The sequence below is a fragment of the Coenobita brevimanus genome, chromosome 5 (genome assembly GCF_032717465.1).
Source record: "Coenobita brevimanus isolate Jiangsu-jjx chromosome 5, ASM3271746v2, whole genome shotgun sequence".
In the NCBI taxonomy this organism is placed as follows: domain Eukaryota; kingdom Metazoa; phylum Arthropoda; class Malacostraca; order Decapoda; family Coenobitidae; genus Coenobita; species Coenobita brevimanus.
In genome coordinates this window covers 14,495,745-14,517,422 of record NC_136958.1, presented here as the reverse complement: position 1 = coordinate 14,517,422, position 21,678 = coordinate 14,495,745, and the positions used below count along the sequence as shown (strand labels likewise).

General features: G+C 42.0%; 1 protein-coding gene across 1 annotated transcript in view; it reads right to left on the bottom strand.

Annotated features, from left to right (window-relative positions):
• LOC145398021 (5-hydroxytryptamine receptor-like) overlaps positions 1-21,678 on the bottom strand; it is a gene marked incomplete at its 5' end in the record, with an annotated part of 128,251 nt that overhangs the window by 78,094 nt on the left and 28,479 nt on the right. Inside the window, one exon of the mRNA XM_080270986.1 lies at positions 17,184-17,293. Within this exon, the coding sequence (XP_080127112.1) occupies positions 17,184-17,293 (110 nt within the window). The remainder of the gene's footprint in view (positions 1-17,183; positions 17,294-21,678) is intronic.

Below are 21,678 nucleotides of genomic sequence, written 5' to 3'. Positions count from 1 at the left end.
GTCACACGTCACTCTCCACGTGATAACCTCCTCTGTATTCAGAAGAAGTTTCGCCACTCTCTGCAAGAGTGGACACAGTATCATCAGGTACATGACACTGTCAATAAGCCCTTTCTTTGCATCCTTCAGCAAGAGTTTGGCTGGTGTGGAAGATGCAAGGGGGCAGTGGGGACAGAATTGGACGAGGACAATCCTGAAGACATTTGTACTACACCAGGCCTAGGCATGGGACAGACTGACTCATGCTCCACTGTGGAGGCAGGGGTCTGTCACCACCCTTTGGAGATGAGATAAAGTGCTGGCCACTTCAAACAATGGCACAAAAACACTTGCAGTTATAGCCATCAGCCAGCATCCCCGATCCACAAACTTTATGTCAGATATAACCGTTACCCGGCACCTACAGATTAAGAGTGTGCTGTCAAACGCTGCACTCTGCATGATGGTGTTCTAAGTCTGTTTCTTTTGAATCTCATTATGATGGTACTCTCTCTTCTTCCGAACATTCCCTGAACCACTGTTACCTGTTATGGTGATGATATCTGTATTCGCTCCAGCTCTGCAGAAGATCTTCAATGCATCCTTCAGTCATTCTATCAATTATCTTTCACTTATGGCCTCATCCTCTCACTAGAAGAAATTAGAATCTTCTTTCCCCAGAACCCAGGAACGCTTCCAGAATTCACTGTGGGAAATAGTGTCATCCCCCTGTGCAGACAGTACCTCCACCTGGGTGCACCTGTATGGATTACATCGACCATACCTGTATGACAATGAGTTCATCCTATCATCTAAAACCTCCTAGATCGGCTGCAGCAGCATTTAATTTCCCTCAAGTGGCTCACCGACAATGCTGCCAGAATCTGTATCCCTGGGGCAAGAACTATCTATATTGTATTCATACAGTCAGTTGTCGATTACCTCTCCCCTGCTGTCAGTCAACTCCTGAAGACATCCTTAGATCCCATTGGAGAAATTCAGAACAAAGTAATGAGATACATCCTGAGCTGTCATATTTCCACCAGAGTTGAACTCCCCGCCCCCTATGTTGAGAGAATGTATGCCAGTGTCCCTTACATCTGTGTCAAATGCCTTCACTCACTCACCTTATTATCTTCGTGTCATCAGAACTTCACTTGACCCAATTGCACCTCAACCTCCACTTCGTCCACACCCTCGCTGATACAACCTGTTCCATCCCACAAAGACTTGATATTAATGTTCCCATGGTAGAAAAGGATCTTGGTCCACCTCCCTGGAGGATTCCTCATCCTGAAGTCTGCTTTACTCATATCTTCAAGGCAAAACTATCACTCCTCCAGAAACAACTAGCTCTGGAGACCATAGCAAGAGTATCATCCTCAGTTCCTGCCATGTACCATCTCTATATCGACGGTTCCCTGCAAGAAGATGGGAGTGTTGGATGCGCCATCTACTCACCCTATGTGAACCAACCGGAAGGAGACTGGGTGGGCTGCAGACTACTGAACTCGTCTAGCTTTACCTACTGTGAGCTACATGGACTCTTGCACGCAGTTAGTTTCCTCTCTCAGTGAAGACTTAATGGTGTTATCTGTGACTTTAAGTCTGCCCTTCAAGCCATTTCGTCTCCAAAACCCACATGCCACTGCTTGGTTTAACAAATCTTACGTCAGTCAGTTTCAGCTCATGAAAATTCCCTTATCATACCGATCTTGTGGATTCCTTCGCATGTCGGAATTGCAACCAAGGACACAATTGACCATATCGCGAAAAATGCCTATGGACTGCCACTACCTGATGATGCTACATCCTCCCTCCTCTGGAACAAAAAAAAGATTCATTCAGTCGTTCTTCTCCTTACATCCCATCTCAGGAAAGCTGAGTGGACTCAGAGTGTCCATCCAACACAACCACTTTTATCTATCTCCTCCCAAGTGTCGTCGACATGGACTTAAGGTTCACAGGCACAATATTGTGTCTTCTCGACTTCGGCTAGGATATCGCCATGTCTGGCAAGCCTCTGTTGCAATGGACACGCTTCATTTCTCCTCCTGCAAACTACTTGACCGTCCTGGCGCCAACAACCTTCAGCAGTACTACCTTGAGTGTCTCTCAGTCAGGGACCTACTTCCTCAGGGACAGTCCCTGACTGATACATGCAATTATGTACCCTCAGACGATCATTTAGATATCATTTTCCTGCGACATCCACACTTTGGTGGATGCTAACTCCTGTATTATAACCTCCAATGTATCTTTGTAACAAAACAGCGTGCCCTGTGAGACACAAGTTCCTCTGTACATAATACTTGGCCTCATGGCCCTGTTACTAGGTATGTTGTCCCTTAGTTGTAATAAATTTATTAAATTAAATAAATTAGAAGCCACAGGATAACAGAGAGGAATGTATGATGCCAGGCCCGAGAGAATAACCTTCGTAATGCGCGAGGCACACTCAGATGGCTCTCGGCCATAGAAGCAATAATCATTCCTGAGGGACTCCTAATCAGCAGCTCTAAAGTGTCAAAGCCGCTGCTTCTTGGATGGGTCCACAGGGCTTACTGGAGCGATGGGAAAGGATAAGGTGATAAGGCTGTGATTGGAGGAGACTAATGATGAGAAAAGATCTACAGTATAATCAGAAGGATTAACTGTAAGGAAGGGGTCAAGTATGATGGCACACTATCTAAGGCGGTCAGGGATAAGGGAAGGGTGCTGAACAAGCTGCTTTGGGTAATTTAAGACAGAAAAGATGTAGAATTGCTCGCCAGGTAAATCTGTGAAAGTAGAGGAGAGCAAAAGATGCTGGGAGAACAATGACATAATCTAGAATGGAGATTTCAGAGAAAGGAGAAATTGATAGGATGTGTTCCGTCTTAGAAGTAAGATAGTCAAAGAATTTTTCAGTCAGTAGAATTAGGGGATAAGTAAACAACACAGATATATTTAGTCTGAGCATGACAGGGTAGCCGGAGCAAGAGAGTAGAGCGTTCAGAAGAAACAAGTTCAAGAACATGAAAGTTATGTTGTTGCGTACATATACACAACAGCCACCTTTGGCTTTGAAGTGCGTATAGAGAAGGTAGGAGGATACAGAGAAGGTTTTGCTGTCAGTTACCTCAGGAAGCTGAGTCTTAGTGACGAAAAGAAGGTGAGGTTTAGATGAAAAGAGACAGTGTTCAAGAGAGGGAAATTAGAGAAAAGGCCACGAATGTTGCAGAAATGAAGAAGTGAGTCAGACAGTGTTTCCAGGCATCTCTCTTGGCCGTCATCGGGAGAGAGACGGATGATGGGGGCATTTATGGTCATTCATCCCTCCTGGGAACTCTGAGGCTGGTGTTCGGATGCCTTTTCCTTTTTTTTTTTTTTTTTTAATTAGGAAATGAAGTGTGATATGTAATGTGCATGTAGTTTGATGTTGACAGCTGGAGGAAATTATAGCAGTTTATGCTGGCCTACTCTCTATGTTACTGAAACACCGAAAGACTTCAGCAAAGGGGGATGGTCAGAAGCTTGTCCTGAGGCCCATTGAAACGGGAGCTCCAGCTCTCCTTATCAACAGCTTTCCATCTACCTTGGGAGTATTACCCTGTTTGACTTTTACTACAGTCTAATTGCACAAGCCCACTTTTATGTACACTTCTCATTTCATCCTCCACGAAAATCGAAAGACCTATGGTGACAGGATAGGGTAACGATGACAGGTCGTAGATGTAGAAGTGACGTTTGTGACTCACAGATTGAGTGAATTTCAGTCAGAAGCTAGTATGAGTGTACTCAAATGAGAGTACCTGAGTGAGTGAAAGAACTTGAGTGCATGAATCTACGTAATAATATATATATGAGTTTGAAAGTGAGAGAAACTGACAGTGGATATGAGTGACAGTGAGAGAGTGAGTGATGGACAGTCAGGAGTTAATGAAAGTGAACTGCAATAATGGTAGGTGAGTGAGAGAGTACGCATGAGGGAACGTGAATTACTGTTGGTGAAAGTAGGATGGTGAATGTGAAAGTAAATGAAATTGGGTATGAATGATACTGGGAGAAAGAGTGGGTGAAAGGAATGTCTGAGAGTGAATCTGAATCAGAGTGATTGAGTGATTATGTAGGTCACAAAGTGAATGAATTTCGATGAGTTTGTAAAAGAGAGTGAATGTGAGAGTGAGCGAGAGTAAATATGAAGTAAAACAGAAATTAAGAAAGTATTCTACCAGGTGACAGTGGTATGAGTGAGACTGGTTGCAACAGTGAATGAGAACAGTGAGTGAATGAAAATGAGAATATAAGAATGCAAGTCAAAGGAAGAACGTGAACAGGTGAGAGTGAATGAAAGAAGCATAAACTCTATGGAGATACTAAGTAAGCCTGAATAAGTCTGTGTGTGTGTGTGTGTGTGTGTGTGTGTGTGTGTGTGTGTGTGTGTGTGCGTGTGTGTGTGTGTGTGTGTGTGTGTGTGTGTGTGTGTGTGTGTGTGTGTCCCACGAGAACCACCTTATCGTGATGGGGGTCTTGCATACCCTGTAAATCTGGTTGACCATACCAGCAGGGGGACTCTACATGGTTTCTTCTTACATTGAGTGGGTATTCCCTGCAGTTACAGGCATACCTTTCTGCTTCTATTAGGATGTTCTTTCCCTGAGAGTCGAGTCTCAGCCAGGACAGCAATATCAATTTTACACTTTTTCAGCTCATGGTCAGTCCTGTGGCGAGGTCATGTGTCTCGGTCACTATCAAGCAAAGTTCATATTTTCCGGGTGGAAAGAGTCAGAGGAATACTTTTGACTTTTCGACCACAGTGTGGGATGCCTTGACAGACGAGGTTATCTGCCATGATGGGGTGGAGTACAGAATGTTTAGGTTACCTCTTGTAACCCCTCACAGTCAGGGTAAGCAGTTGGGCATCCGTTTTCGACTGTTAAGTCACACTCAGAGTTGCTCATGGCATTACCTGCTACCGTGCCATCATGACAGCAACCACTGGTTCAGTGCCGCCTATGTACAGGACTCAAGCTAGCAACTTCCAGCCACATCCATGACCTGTCACCGTCACATCCTGTCACCATACGTCTTTTGATTTCGGTAATGGATGAAATGGGAAGTGAATAAAGAAGTGGGCTTGTGCATTTACTGAATTTACTGTGATGAGAGTGCACAGTCCTTACCAACAAATGACTTGGCCCTTCTAAGTATGTAATTGCGGCATGAAGAATCACGATGACCATATAGTGATCAGGGTTGCAAGAGTCTGCCGGAAGTCTGTCTATTGAGCCCTGCCTTCTGTGGGCTTTGCAGTCTGAAGGAATTTACTACAGAGGATCCAAGAATTATCTGTGGTATATCAGAGAGGCTGATGTCCTGGCACATGCCACTCTCTAAAGAGCAAAATGTAACACTCATCAGTGCCTATGCCACAATACTTGACTCTGAGGACACCGTCAATGATGCCATTTATGACTCTCTGTATGCCACCATTTGCTCAGTACCACATAATGACAGACTCATTCCTCTCAGTACCACATATTGACAAGCTTATCCTGCTCAATACCACAATGACAAACCCACCCTGCTTGGAGATTTTAATGCAAGAGTAGGAAAAGATAATCACCTCTGACAAGGCAATATAGGCCGCTATGGTGTTGGTATCAGGAACAATAATGGTCTTAGTATTTCCTTATTTTCAGAACACAGTCTGGTCATCACCAACACCATTTTTCAACTTAGGAAAAAAAAAAAAAAAAAAAAAAAAAGCAAATGGATGACATTGTCATCTAATTCACTATGCCATTGTAAGTACAAAAAGAAGTTCTCATAACCCGAGCTATGAGAGGTGCTGAGTGCTCAAAAGACCATAGCTTTATAGTCAACAAATTGCAACGAGTCATAAACCCACAAATGTGCCATAAAACATCTTCCGAGGAACTAAACTGTAGTATTTTAAAGGATGCAGCAACTTGCAACATTTCCTGCAGCACTATTACAAACAGTCTCTCTCCGTGCCTACCACTTGACCTAGACAACAATGCAACAAACCTAGATGCAGAGTCACTAAACATTAAAATACTGTTTCAAAGCACTGGAGAAGAAACCCTAAGTTTCTCCAATGGCCACCATAAAGAGGGGTTTGATGAAAATGCTGAGGGCATACATGACCTTCTTGTAATGAAGAATATAGCATATAACATACTCATTCTAGTTCCTTGACCCTAAAAACTGAAAATCAGAATCTCAGAAGTGAAACCCAGATAAAACTGCTTGACATGGAGAACATATGGTGGACTGGACAAGCAAACGAGCTGCAATGACTGGTTGATATTAATGACCAATATAGGATCTACACATCCATAAAATACATCTATGGGCCAACCAAACTTTGCTTAACCCCATTCAGTCAGCTGAAGGAGAGTTCCTGAAAGACAAGCAAGCAGTCATGGAAAGTGGGCACAACAGTTCAATACTTTACTGAATCCAAGAAACCCGGTAAAGTAGAATATCCTTGATAGCATCCCAAGTGCTCATCAGGAAGCAGATCTAGACTACCATCAACATTTTCAGAAACTGTTTAGGCCATCTGCTCTCTATAAAGTAACAAAAGCCCTGGCCCTGATGGGCATCTGAACTAATTAAAGAGGGTGGCCAGTTACCCAAATAGCAATTCAGTGCTCTCATACTGATTATCAAGAACTAAGAACGAATTCCATCTGAATGGCTTACTTCTGATATTGCATCCACCTACAGGAAGAAAGGAGACCGCTCAGACTGTGACAACAGAAGAGATATCTCCCTCCTTGTGAATAGTTAAGACGATGTTATTCAGACTGATAAACGTCTGAGTCAGCATTTCCTGAAACACAATGTGGATTTCGGAAGGAACAAAGCACATGCGATATGATCTTTGTTGTCCGACAGATACAGGAGAAATGCCATGAGCAGAGCTGTGACTTATCTATTGCATTCATCAATCCTGCAAAACCATTTGATACTGTCAACAGAGAACTTTTGTGGAAAGCTCTATCAAAATTCTGAGTTCCTAACAAATTTCTTACCCTCATGAAAACCCTGCATGGCAACATGAATGCTCGTTTGTCCATTGGTGGGAGCAAATTCGAACCCTTCAAATTGGACGTGGGAATAAAGCAAGGATGTATCATTTCCTAGAGCTACAATATGTTGATGACTGTGCTGTCCTTGCACATATCCCAGAAGCCTCACAACACTCTCTTCATCTCCAACAAATACCATGCAGTGGGGCTCCAAATAAACAATAAAACAAAAATAATATATCAAAGAAACAACCCAGTAGAGCCTCTTGCATTTCAGATAAATGGTAAAAATGTAAAATACATGGAGAATCTTACCTACCTTGGAACACTGCTCACAGGTAAACATAACATTGATGAAGAAGCCCTTGCACGAGTCAACCATGCCTCAGCCTCTTTTGAACGTCTCACAACTAGTCTTTGAAATCACCAACTTGAGAATCAAGGTGAAGGTATCAGCATATACGACTGTATGACTCTCCGTCCATTTATATGGTGCTGAATCCTGGACTTCCTACCAGCGTCATATCAAACAGCTTGAGTCGTTTCACATCTGATACTTGCAATGCATCCTATAACTCACAACGGAGGATGAAGTCCCTCACTGACAAATTCTCCAGCGGGTGAAGTCAACCAGCACATAAACCATGCTAGATAAAAAACAACTGAGGCGGGTCGGACACATGTTCTGCATGCCTGAGCACCGCTTTCCCTGCCAGGGTCTGTGTGGCCAGTTCTCTGCAGCACCCTGTAACCCACGGGGACACAAGAAAAGAAGTAAATATCATGTGGGACAACCCTGAAGAAAAACAATACCATACCAAAAGATCTTGAAACCAAAGGCTCAGACAGAAAACAATGGCGAGACCGCTGCAGTGAAGGAACCCTTCATCTCAAAGAGGCTCAGAACCTGGCCAGAGAAGAATGTAGACAACTGAGGCAAAACCGGAACAAGTTCTCCCAGCAAGAAAACAGAAAGTTAATGGTTAAAACAAGCTGTATGCAAGTCGAGATTCTTCGATCCACTTCTTAAATGACAGAGATGCATTTAAGGAAGGTAGTTTCAGAGATGATCATTTGAATATGTGCAGAACTGACAATCTCGGACAATTCGTGCATTACACAAGTGGATACAACAATGGTGAGTAAGCAGTCTGACTACATGCCCGCCATAATGGATGAGGGAAATAAGCAGTTGTGAAGACCAGTGAGTATGGTTTTACAATATTTTTATATTTTATATTATGGAGTGTTATTAGAATAATGACTTTTTTTTTTAACGACATCCTAATCAGTCATATTTCCAGTTACAGTAAGTCTCCAAGTTCACTCTATCACTAAAGTGTGGCGTAAACGAAGTCAAGTTCATTAAGATAGCAATGTTTGCCTCCTGTTCATGCCTAAATCCATATTATTACAGCTTCATGCTCTGTTTGATGCTTAATAAAAATGCATAAGCCTAATGGGGAAAAGTAGGTTTAGTATAAAATCGTTCGTTTTCCTCCTGGAGGACAATGTTAACTGACCATCTGTGAGAGACTGATTATGCTAAGGCAGAGTAAAGTTTTTTTTTTTTTTCCCATTATGTCGGTAAATGAAATGAACTTGTGTATTTTTTTAGAACAAGAGGTCAAGGGTCAAGTTTGACCCAGAAAGGAAAACGTGAGCAGTCTTTGCTCAGCTTAGGCCAAATCTGGTGGAAGTTTGAGAATTCTGGCAAGAATGAAGAGATTTTTGAATAATCACTCAAAGGTGAAGGTCATTGGGCAAGGTCAAAGTTCGATCACTTTATATTTAAAAAAAAAAAAAAAAAAATGATCTGATCTAGGTCAAACTTGGTGGAGGTGGTGAAGGTCAGCATAAGTCTTGGCCTATTGCTTTTGGGAACAACAGGCCAAGCGTGAAAGTCACATGACAAGGTAGGCTTGATTTTTTTTCTTGTCTGATTTAGACCAAACTTGGTTGTTAGTTTCAGGGAAAGACGAAAAATAAAGAAATCTATTTCGAGAACAATCAAAGGTTGATGTCATAAGGCTAAGTCAATTGACAAGATCACATGATATGTTTAACATGACCAGTTCTGATCCGATTTGGATCAAATATGGTGGAATGTTGAGGGTCAGGAAATAATAAAATAATTCGATTTTGATGACAGTCAGTCAGTGGTTGAGGTCACAGGGTTAGGTCAAGGTCACATCACATGGCAAAGATAACTTGAACAGTTCAAATTCAAACTGATCCAAGCGTGGTACAAATGTTGAGGGTCAGGCAAGAAAAAAGCAATTTAATTTTATAAACAATCGGTCGAAAACCATGGTCTTGGGTTAAGGACAAATACGCTGTGGATGCTTTTCACCTGCTCCATCTGGATTAAATCATATCTGCTCAGCTGTCCCTACAACTGTCTCTTGTATTTCGAATTTTGTTCTTCATCCTGCAGGCCTTCTACTCTTTTTTCAGAAACTGCTTCCTTCTGTCTTGTTCTACCTCTGTTCTACTTCTGCTTAGACACTACTATTTATTGATTAGATAGCCCACACCCCAAACCTCTATAAACTCTCATATCGTGTGCAAATCTCACATTACATCTCCCCCACACACAAAATCAGTCACTGTCTTACGTTTATCCAACTTACCATCATCCTTATCATTTGCCATGTAAAACTATGGATTATCTTGTGCCTGAAAGAGGTAATGTTGCACTGTATGGACGTTCCTTTTGCTTATGTTATTTTTTCTGTCGCTAGACGATTTCATTCATCTTAGGAGAAACATCTCGTCTAAAAGAAATACTGGATATTATTTATTGCCTTTTGGCTATGACACGTCATTCATAAGGACAAAATCGTCTGGTGGCAGCAAACACATAACACGTCATCGTAGTGAAGGCATTACCAGTAAAACCTGATGAAGCAAACTAAAGGAACTTATTGCTTCATAGTGTTGTATTAGTTCGTAATGAATGATATTAGACGACAGTAAGGCGAATTTAAAGTTTTGATGTAATGGTATGGTTAACAATTTCTCTATGATTGCATTTTTTGTGCTGAATTCTTCGTGTAACCCAGCAATTTATGCAGCTTTTTTATAAGTATTTCTTGTTGATGGGATTAGATATGGCCTGCAGTGTCCTCTTCCCAACAAGATATCCTTCTTAAAATATTGTCTTTTGGTCTGTAGACGGATTAACCCCTCCATGGCCATGCCTCCGGAAATTCACTGACCCCCTCTGGCCAGCGCTAGGACCATTTTTCCAGGTTTCGAAAACTGACTTTTTTTTTTTCTTTACCAACTTGAGGAGAATCTATCTGGAGCACTTGGCAATGTAATTTTTACCTTCCTAACCCATCCAGTGCTTCGCAATGAAGCTCAGAAAAATTCGCAAAAATGACAGCGTACATGTTGGTGAGAACTAAGCAGAGGAGCGACTAAACATTACACTGAGATGTACAGCATCCATGTTTTTCACCCTCGCCCCCCCAAAAAAAAATAATAATAATAATAATTGTTGCTAAAATGGTTTGAAATGATTAAATATATGTATTACGAACAAAATCAGTACATACTGTGGGAGTGCTTAAAAAAATATATATATATATTTTTAAACTTTGTTTATTGTGTTTATGCAGGTATGTATTATGAACAAATTCAGTACATATTATGTGTACATATAAATAAAAATATGATTATAAATGTTTCCCTCATTTTATATTTATAATGTTTATTCCTGTATGGAGCTTTTTTTTTCCACTCTGGGTGGTATAGTGCGTGTGGAAAGAAAGGAGAAAGAAAATGGGTCCAGCAGTGTGTGTTAGGGACAACCCTCGCAGTCAAAAAACGATAAGGCCAGAGACATGCATGGTGGGCTGGGGAAGGAGGGGTAAGGGATGGTGAAGGTGTAAGTTGTAGTTGTAAGTACAGTAAACAAGGAATATGAATATTTCCTGAAAATACAACAAAATAAGAGCAAAAGAATACAGTAAAAGAAATAATGACAAGTATAATGAGTAAAGGAAAATACAGCTTATGCTTGTAGGGTTGTGGGTTGTGAGTGGGCAGAGTTAGCAAGCGAGCACAAGGGATGCTTATCTCTCTCCCCTTCCATCCCAGATCAAAAGTAAACATTGAAAAACAGTCACTGTCTGGGAAACACTCTTTCTTTTTTTTTTTTCTGATCTACTTGCTTTTTATTCTTACAAACACTAACACTTGGGTGGAGCAAAAGACCGACGTCCATTCATGGCTGATTCACGAGATGTACAGACTGCCTAAGTGGTTTAGTCGGTATTTTACGTTGGTGTTAACATCTCCCAGACCTTCGATCCTTTCCCAAAATTGCTGACAGCTTTTTACAGAATGCGCCGCATCTACGTCACCGCCTATGCTATGGAAAAACATTGCTCGACGCCGGTCGCCGTTCATGAGTACACACTCCTGGTGAAGTTAATTTTCCAACTCCTGTACTGGAGTAGGCGTCTCAAAAGACGAACATAAATCATCTAGAGGTATGAAGTCATAATTTAAAAAAGTAGTTTTTCCCTTTAACGACATCATTTTGCGGAATTCTCTGCCATTTGACTCCTGTTAACTCCAGACGATCTAATTCAACTCTGATGTTGATCAGTACTGGATTTAATGAAAGCTCTGTTTAACTCCTCCTAAGCTAAATAATATTGTCAAGGGAGAAGCTAAAAGTAAATTTAATAGCTCTTCACACTATAATATAACCCCATAGTGCGGCCAAATTGTGTCCCCGTCCTGTGGCGAGGGGGACACAATCTGGCTGCACTATGGTGTGGTACTACTACTCTGCGGCCAGGTTGTGTTAGGAAGAATTCTGCCATCGTATTCCCTGCGTGTCGTAAAAGGCAACTAAAAGGGGTGGGGTGAGGGGACTAGGGACCCCCTCCTCTGTTTTTTAGTTCCTAAAAAGAGACAGGCCATAGAAAGGGATGGGGGATCGAGTTATCCCGGTACTCTGAAGACTGGGTCTATGAATATGCGTGGATGTAGTACGATCGAGGCTAAAAGGAAGGAGACTGGGAGCATGTTTGTGAGAAGAAAGGTGGATGTGTTAGCTTTGAGTGATACAGAGATGAGCCCGGAAGAACGGCAGTGGGTGATTGAATGGAAGGTGTCATCGAGATTGATGTGGGTGAAAGCGAAATTTGAACTTGTGTTGTGGGTATTTGTGAATTCATGTGGGCCTTGTTGTGAAAGGGATGAAGAAGAGAGGGAGTCTTTCTGGAATGATGGTGAGTGTCTGCAGAGTTTGGAGCGAATGTGAATGTGGTAATGATGGGAGATCTGAATGCTAGAGTGGGAAACGTATCAGTTGAAGGTGTAGATTTTATGAAAGGTGTGCCTGGAAGAAATGAAAATGGGGAACGAATGATAGGGATGTGCGTTGAGCGAGAGATGGTGGTTGGAAATAGGCTACCTTGTTTGAGAAGAAAGATATTTATAAGTATACATGGGTGAGACAGGAAGGTGGAAGGGTTGTTGATAGAGCATTGATGGCCAATGTGGTTCTGTCCAGGAATGTAACAGGAATATTGTTGGATATGAGAGTTTTGAGAGGGGAGGATGGAGGTATGTCTGACCACTACCTGGTGGAGGGAAAGTTGAGAGTAGGTAAGAGATGGGTGAGAGGTAGGAGAGTTAGATGTGGCAGGGAAGTTTTGAAAGTGAGTTGGATAAAAGGGAGAAAAAGATAGAATATTAGGAGAAATTGAAAGATGAGTGGAAAGCAATGAAAGATCAGGAGAATAGCAGTGTGGAGGAGGAATGGCAGTTGTGGTGGGGCATGCAGAAGTGGCAGTTGTGGTGGGGCATGCAGAAAAGGTGTATTGTGTGAGACGATTGGGTGGTGGTGTAAAAAAGGGAAATGAATGCTGGTGCGAGCAAGTAAGTATGGCTGTGGCTGAGAAGAGACGTGCATATGAAGTGTGGCTGCAGAGAAAAGAGGAGGTGTCATATGAGATGTATAAGGAAAAGAGGAATAGGGCAAGAATGGCTGTGCGTGATGCTAAAGTGGCAGCAGATGAGAGGTGGGGTAGGCGGTTGACTGAGAATTTTCAACAGAATAAGAAAATGTTTTGGAAGGAAGGGAAAAGGGTTCAAAAGGGAGAGTCTGGGAAGGAAGAGCGAGTAAAAGCAGAGGATGGAAGGACGTTAATTGAAATTGATGCAGTAAGGAAGAGATGGGTGGAGTATTTTGAAAGATTGTTAAATGCAGATGAGGAAAGGGAAGCTGAGATTGTGGCAGATGGATGTGTGCAAGGAATAAATGTGTTGGGTGAGTTGAATGATTCTTTGATCACGATGGAGGAAGTGCAGGAGGCAGTAAAGGAGATGAAAACAGGGAACGCTGCATGTTTGGATGAGTGTGCTGTGGAAAGCCTGAAAGGTGCTGGAGCGACTATTGTTGACCGGTTAGTAAGATTGTTGAATGTGTGCTTTGTGCAAGGTATGGTGCCAGTTGACTGGGCAAGTGCTTGTCTGGTTCCCTTGTATAAAGGTAAAGGTGATAAGTATGAATGTTTTAGCTTTAGGAGTAAAGTCTGTTGAGTGTTGTAGGTAAGGTGCATGGTTGAGTGTTAATTAAGAGAGTTAGAGAGGGTACAGAGGGAGTGATTGCTGATGAGCAGCGTGGTTTTTGGAGAGTTAGGGGATGTTTGAATCAGGTGTTTGCTGTGAGACAGGTGTGTGAAAAGTATTTAGCGAAAGGTAAGGATGTGTTTTGGGCATTCATGGATTTAGAGAAAGCGTATGATAGAGCCTATGTTGAGTGAAGACGAAGGGAGAGCTGCAAGGCTTGGTGGATGAGTTTGAGAGAATGTGTAAGAAACGGAATCTAAAGGTGAATGCAGAGAAGAGTAAAGTGATGGTCTTTGAAAGAGGTGAAGTCAGTGCATGTACAGTGAGGTTGGATGGTGTGGAAATGGAAAATGTGAGTACGTTTAAGTACTTGTGTAGTGTGATGAGTAAGGATGGAAGTTTGGAGGGTGAAGTGCTTGAAAGGGTACAACAGGGAAGAAAAGCTGCTGGTTCCTTGAGAGCAGTGATAAGAAACAGGGAAGTGAGCATGGGAGTGAAGAAGTTACTACATGACAGTATTGTGATACCAACTCTAACGTATGGAAGTGAAGTTTGGATGTTGTTGGAAGGGCACAAGTCAGAAGTGAGAGCCGTGGAAATGAGTTATTTAAGAGGAGCCTGTGGAGTCACATGGAGAGAGGCCGACAAATGAGGATATAAAGGAGATTTGTGGTGTGGTTGTGGATGTGATAGGAAGCATTAGGAGGAAGACACTGAGGTGGTTTGGCCATGTGGAGAGGATGGAGGGTGAGAGACTGACGAGGAGAGTGTATATGAGTGAGGTGGAGGGGAGGAGAGGGAGGAGGAGGCCGAGGATGAGATGGAAGGATGGAGTGGACAGGTATATGAGAGAGGGGGGGGGGGTGAGTTGGGAGCAGGGCAGTGAAATGGCGGGGGACAGGGCGACGTGGAGGCGATTTGTTTGTGGCCACCCCGTGCGGGATTGAGGCGTCTGGTAATAGATAGATAGACAGTATGATAGAACTGATAGGGAAGCTTTGTGGACTGTTTTAAGATTGTATGGACTTGATGGTAAGTTACTAACAGGAGTGAAAAGTTTCTATGTAAATAGTAGAGCGTGTGTAAGAGTGGGAAATACTGTGAGCGATTGGTTTCCTGTGTCAGTGGGGCTGCGACAGGGATGTGTGATGTCGCCTTGGTTGTTTAATATTTATATGGATGCTGTTGTAAGGGAGGTGAATGCAAGAGTGTTCAGTGGAGGTCTGAGTCTGGTGAATGTTGATGATAGAGAGTGGAATCTGAAGCAGCTGCTGTTTGCGGATGATACTGCACTGGTGGCTGATTCAGAGGAGAGATTGATACCGTTGGTAATGGAGTTTGGAAGGGTGTGTGAAAGGAGGAAATTGAAAGTCAATGAGAATAAGAGTAAAGTGATGAAGAGCACGAGGTTGGTAGATGGTAGGAGGATAAATATAGTTTTTTATGGTGAGTTGCTTGAGGAAGTAGAGTATTTTAAGTATTTAGGGTCACATGTTGCTGTGGATGGAAGAATAGATGTAGAAGTGAAGTTTAGAATGAATGAAGTAGGAAAGGTGCTGGAAGGAATGAAAAAAGTGTTAGATGTCGTTCGCTTAGAATGGATGTAAAAAGAATGCTGTATGAGGGTGTTGTGGTACCAACTGCGTTATATGGGGGTGAAACATGGAATATGGGTGTAACATAGAGGAAAAGACTGAATGTAATGGAGATGAGGTGTCTGAGGAGTATGTGTGGAGTGACGTGGATGGATCAAGTGAGAAATGATGAAGCACGAAGGAGAACTGGAGTTGTGCGGGAGATGACTGATCGAGTTGAGTGTTGCTATGATTTGGGCACATGGAGAGAATGGATAATGAGCGATTGGTGAAAAAGATAACTAGATCTGATGCAAGAGGTATAAGGCTGACAGGAAGACCACAAATAGGATGGATGGACAGTGTGAAGAGAGCGTTGGATGCGAGAGGGATGTCTGTTGAGCAAAGAAGAGTGGTTGTGCGTTATAGAAATGAATGGAGAGAAATTGTGAATGAATAAATGATGACACATCCCTGAGGGGATATTCTCTCGCATTTGGTCTGATCAGCTGATCAGGTCAGGTGCGGGTAAGGGGATGGGTCCATTATGATTTGGTAGAGGTAAACCAGCTCTGCTGCATATGTCACTGATTGCACTGCGCAGTTGACCCTCGTGTGGTGTGGTTTGGTGAGGATCTGTCCTTTCTCTCCTTTGGGCTAAGATGCGAATGAATGAGTTTGAGTGGATGCATAAATTGGGAGTGTGTCGTCCTGTCTCGGCTACCTCTCTTTCCTTGGGGGGGCAGCCTAGGTATATAGATAGATAGATAGTTTTTCTGTGACTGATTGTCTACTGAATGAAGGCGCACCAGTCGGATGTGACCCATAAGGGATTAAATTCTAGGAGTTGTTGGGGATGATTGCACATTTTGTGTCACTCAAGGTGAAATAACTGGTCACTGGCTATTTCAGTGTCTGGGCTAAGTACCTAAACTAGGGACCCTACGCTCCTCATGAGATTAAAAAAAAAAATAAACAATTTAGTGGTCTACCCGTAACTGTCGAGCGCGGTCACGACCAGTTGTAGTATGAGATTAGAGAAAGCCGAGTTTAACACCAACAGTTGGAAAAGTTTGTCATAAAATGAATAAAATTGCCAGATTAGACTGAGAAAGTACTTCACCGTTTCTTCAAAATGAGGTCTGATTTTGAAAGAATTATTTCCACATACGAAAAGTGGACTAATCTAGAAGATATTGTTGTATTTTCTAAATACACATAATATTCATATGTGGGTCTGCAGGGTGATTCATAACGTACAGTGCTCCTTCCTCACTCACATATATGTTGCGAGGCTGGCTCTATTTGTTGGTGTGAGGAGCGCAGAAAAGTTGCTCCCCTCATGAAATTATTAATTAATTATGCAAAGAGTGGATGTGAAAATACCTAACACAGTAAAACATGATAAGGTTCATGTGAGGTGGGATATGACGCAGAACTGACATCGATTATGCTGACTCGGCTGTCCTCTCAACACATAAGTATTTGCAGCGAAGAGACTGGCGCAGAATGTAAACCACCAGAAAATTTCTTCCATTTTAAACAGTTCACGACACTGAAATTATGATACAACATAGCTTCGTCCCCGTGTCTGCTTGCCTATATAGGGCCATAGCGACCACATGAAGGAGAGGGTTCATTAAGGCTGTATCTCTCCTCTCCAGTTCGAAAAGTCCGTTCCAAGCACCATAAAGCTGATGGGCTTTAGAAAGAATAAGTTTCTACAGGTGTCACTGTGCCATTAAAATACAATATAATTTTGTTTTTTTGGATGCCTGGTAGTTCAGTAGAAAATCAGATCATAGTTTTTTTTTTTTTTTTTTTTTTTTTTGTACAACGATGTGAATCTAAGAAACAACTGGCGATTAATTTTATGTAAAATTCTGTCTGGGACAGATCATTCTATCAAACAGAAATAACATTTCTTCTCTCCAAAGCCCAGTAATCCGATTTGGAAACTGCCACAACTTTTGGTGTTTGGGCGACCTACCTGTCAAGTGCGATGGCTACTAGGTGGAGAATAGAAGCGGTGCAGCAGAGGACATCACTGGAGGTCCACATATCACACAGTTCAGGACCCAGCAACCACTCACGGCTAATCTGTTTGAGATACCGGAAGACACCATGCTAATAACACAGGTCTAATACATTAAATTTTTCAGGAGAAAAGGTTAATCAAAACCGAGTAAAACTGCCTAGCATTGGCTTGAATATTTTACACACGTATGATACCAATAATGAATAGATTAAGTAAGTTTATGGGGAACCATTAAGTAACAGATTTTGCTCCGTACTGAAAAAAATGTTCTGCGTTAACCAAATGAGTCAGGGAATCATATGACGCCAGGAGACATCCACTTAGGTAAATCGATCATATTCATGCCAAATTAGGTAAATTCTCAAGTAATGAATTTACGGTACACACACAGCATTTAATTTTTGACCAGAGGAGGGCCAATATTTTCGCTTGACAGAGGGCAACACAGCTGAACGTTTTCGACCCCTCAGCGTGGGCGACACTCGAGTTAGAGCTGGGATGGTGGAGGTAGAGTTCAACATATCCTTGGCCTCACAGACAGTTGCATCGCTCCAACCCCTCATTTTTTTCCCTTGATTTCCTCCATCCATGGGTGGATAGAGAGGTCTGATGATGGTGATGATACAAAAACCATATACAGTTGTGTGTGTGTGTGTGTGTGTGTGTGTGTGTGTGTGTGTGTGTGTGTGTGTGTGTGTGTGTGTGTGTGTGTGTGTGTGTGTGTGTGTGTGTGTGTGTGTGTGTGTGTGTATTTACCTAATTGTATTATACAGGATTTGAGCTAAGCTTGTGTTGTCCTGTCTGTTTTCTACAAATATTAATTATCCAACCTAGATTTAAACACATGAATGCTCTCTGCTCACACCACCTCTCCCTCAGAATTATTCCAATTGTCTATAGTTCTGTTTGGAAAACTAAATTTCTTTACATCACTGAAGCATCGACTCTTCTTCAGCTTGAATTCATGCTCTCTTGTTCTTCCATCATCCTTCACAAAAAGGTGCTCTCTGTCCACACATTCTATTCCTCTTACTCCTCTGAACATTGCAGTCAAATCTCCCCTCTCTCATCTCACTCTTAGGGTTGGGAATTTCAGTTCTTCCACTCGTCACAAGACAACTCCCTCAAGCTTGGTGTCAATTTTGTGGCCATCCATTGTATTCTCTCTAGTTTACAGGTGTGCTTTTTCAAATGTGGTGACCATATCACTGCTGCATATTCCAGAATCGGCCTTATCTTTGTCACTGTTAACTCTCTCTCAGCATCTCTTCATCCATATAATTAAATGCCACTCTCGTGTTAGTCAGTAGCCCTGAAGTTCCTCCAGTAATCCTGTTCATATGTTTCTCTGGCAATAGGTTATCCTGTACAGTGACTCTGAGGTCCTTTTCTTCCCTCGGCTTCCTTATTATATCATCTCCCATCTTATTCACATACTTTGGTCTCTTATCACTGACTCCCATTTCAAGTACATGACATTTATTAACATTGAATTCCATTTTCCACGTTTGACTCCACCTGAAGAGTTTAGCTAGATCTTTTTGCGATTCCTGACAAAAATTTACCCCTTTAACGTGTTTCATAATTTTGCATCATCAGCAAATAAACTCACAGAAGTACTCATCCCTTCAGGCATGTCATTTATATCAAGATCATGATTGGGACCCACACTGAATTACCTTTTTCCACTGGGAAAACCTGTCTTCAATTACGGTTCTCATTTGCCTTTCCAGTAATTTTCCGTCCATTTCAACAATATCTCATGTTTTTTTTTGTTGTTTTTTTTATGTGTCCGACTCTGGGCAAAGGCCTCAGGGCCTGTATCTCGGGGGCAGTAGCCTTTCCCAAGGCCCAGTAGTCCGCCTACATGTCACCACTTCGGCGCTAACACCCACCGTCCATACTGAATACATGCTAGGGCTGTCTCATACAGGACTGGTGTATTGGTATTAGCGGGGGTACTTTTATAACATGTCGGCGGGTCATCTGGTAGATCAGGAAAGGCTACTTTTATGAAATTCAAATCCTTAAACTGTTCCTGCCCCAGCCAGGATTCGAACCTGGGTCCATCAGGACTGCAGGCCGCCTCTCTACGGATTCAGCCACCACCTCCATAGGTTTTCAATTTCCATAATGATCTTATGTGCAGCACTCTATCAAAAGCCTTCTTTCAATCCAGGTAAATAAGTCTACACATCCTTCCCTTTTTTTTAACAATGTCTATCACTCTGCTACAGAAGCTCAACAAGTTCGTAACACAAGATGACTCTTCTCGAACTCCAAATTGCTTGGACGTTATGACCATATGCCCTTCAAGGAATTTTATCCACCTTTCTCTGCTCACATTTTCACATAGTTTTGCAGACCATACTAGTGAGGGAGACCAATGTACAGTTAAGTGGGTCCTCCATGTCACCACCTTTATAAATCGAAACAATATTTGCTGTTTTTCTTTCTTAGGTGGCTCCCCACTTTCTATGGAAAATCTTATATTATCATAGGTAGGCCTCACTAACTGGTTTGCACATTCTTCCAAGAACCAAACAGCTACTTCATCCGGTCCCATTGCCTTTCTCACATCTGTATCCTTCATCAACTGAAGCATTTTATTTCTCTCAACTACTATTGTTTCCAGTTCCAGGGGTTGCATCTCTGTTACAGGTTATGGGATTTCCTCTTTTGATACATGTACCGCCAGTAGTTTAACATTCATTATGTTACTCATTTCCTCCTCTTTTTCATATATTACATCACCATCTCTCAATCTCACTATGCAACTAGAGACGTAAAATCCATCCTAGACAATTTACCAACCAACAAAGCTCCAGGCCCAGATGGAATTCCTCCAACATTTATGATTAAGTTCTCCCCAGCACTTGCTTCTGTTCTGGCTAAATTATTCAGGCTATGCATACGTGCTTCTTCATTCCCTAATTCTTGGAAAGAAGCTAATATCCACCCAGTCCCGAAGAAAGGAAGTTCCTCTGACTCATCTGAATACTGACCAATAGCTATCACGACTTCTCTTGGTAAAGTATTTGAAATTAAAATGAATAAGCACATAGATAAACATTTTGAATCCAACGACTTAAATTAGTGATAGACAGTATGGTTTTCGCCACGAAAGATCCACCACTGATATATTCAGTCTCCTGACTCGCACCATCAATCGATTGACTAACATGAAGAAACCCATGCAGCTGCCCTTGATAGTTATAAAGCGCTGGACTGTGTGTGGCACCGTTCCCTGCTATCCAAGCTCCCTTGCTATGGACTAAAGTCCTTTGTTCCTCTGAAATCCTCATATCTCAGCGACAGAAAGATAAGAGTAAAAGTAGGTGATGCATATTCCAATTTCCACTCAGTTAACGCCGGCTTACTACAAGGATCAGTTCTGGTTCCAACTCTGTTCCTATTTCACATTAATGATCTCGTATCTGTCACTCACAATCCCATACATTCATATGCAGATGATTCAGCACTTCACAGTTCAGTCGCACTTAAACACCCATTCACAAAGTTTAATATCTCTAACTCACAACTCAGTACAGCCATCTCCATAAATCAGGACATCCTGGATCACTGAATGGGGACAAAATATCCTTGTCTCATTTAATGCTAGGAAAGCCAAATATACACAATTTACTAACAGACAGATATTGCCAGATTCCTGCATTACCTTCAGTGCTAGTAATACACCTGTCTCCAAAAGTATTGAAATCCTCGGTGTTTCACTTAACAATGCCCTCAGCTGGACTTCTTATGTCAGATCACTTGCTAAAACCGCCTCAAAGAAACTTGGATTATTGTACAGAGTTCGTAGATTCTTCACTGACGAGCATTTAACTATAGTTTATGTCATGTGTGCTCTCAGCTGGAATATTGCTCACCCTTATGGAATAGATGTGGAGAGGTTGCACTAAAACAACTAGACAAAAATGTGAACAAAGCTGTAAGAATTATTAATAATCCTGCTGTTAGAAATAAACTGCCTCCCCTTCAGATAAGAAGGAATGTTGCCTCCCTTGCATTATTTTACAGATACTTTTTTGGCAAATGCTCATGCGAAGTTGCATCCATTGTGCCACCTCTCCATGCCTTTCCCTGTGCTACACAGGCATCTGGTAGCGCTCATGACTGAAATGTCAAACTGTCATAATGCAGAACGTCCGCCTTATTAGAAATCTTTTACTCCTCGGTGCATCTGTTTGGAACTCTCTCCCCAAAGTTCAGTCTACAGCTGTTGAAGTCCAATTGTTACAGATTTTTTTGTGAATGGAGGACACCAGTAATCTGGTATATGGATTATTTTTTTTATTTGTTTTTCCTTCCGCTGTTCTCTTATTTCAAAAAAGAAAAAAATGCTGGTCTTTGGTCTCATTTTACTATTAACAAACCTGTAGAAAAGCCTGGGTTCTTTTTTGCTTTTATTAACTTATTCCTCTCG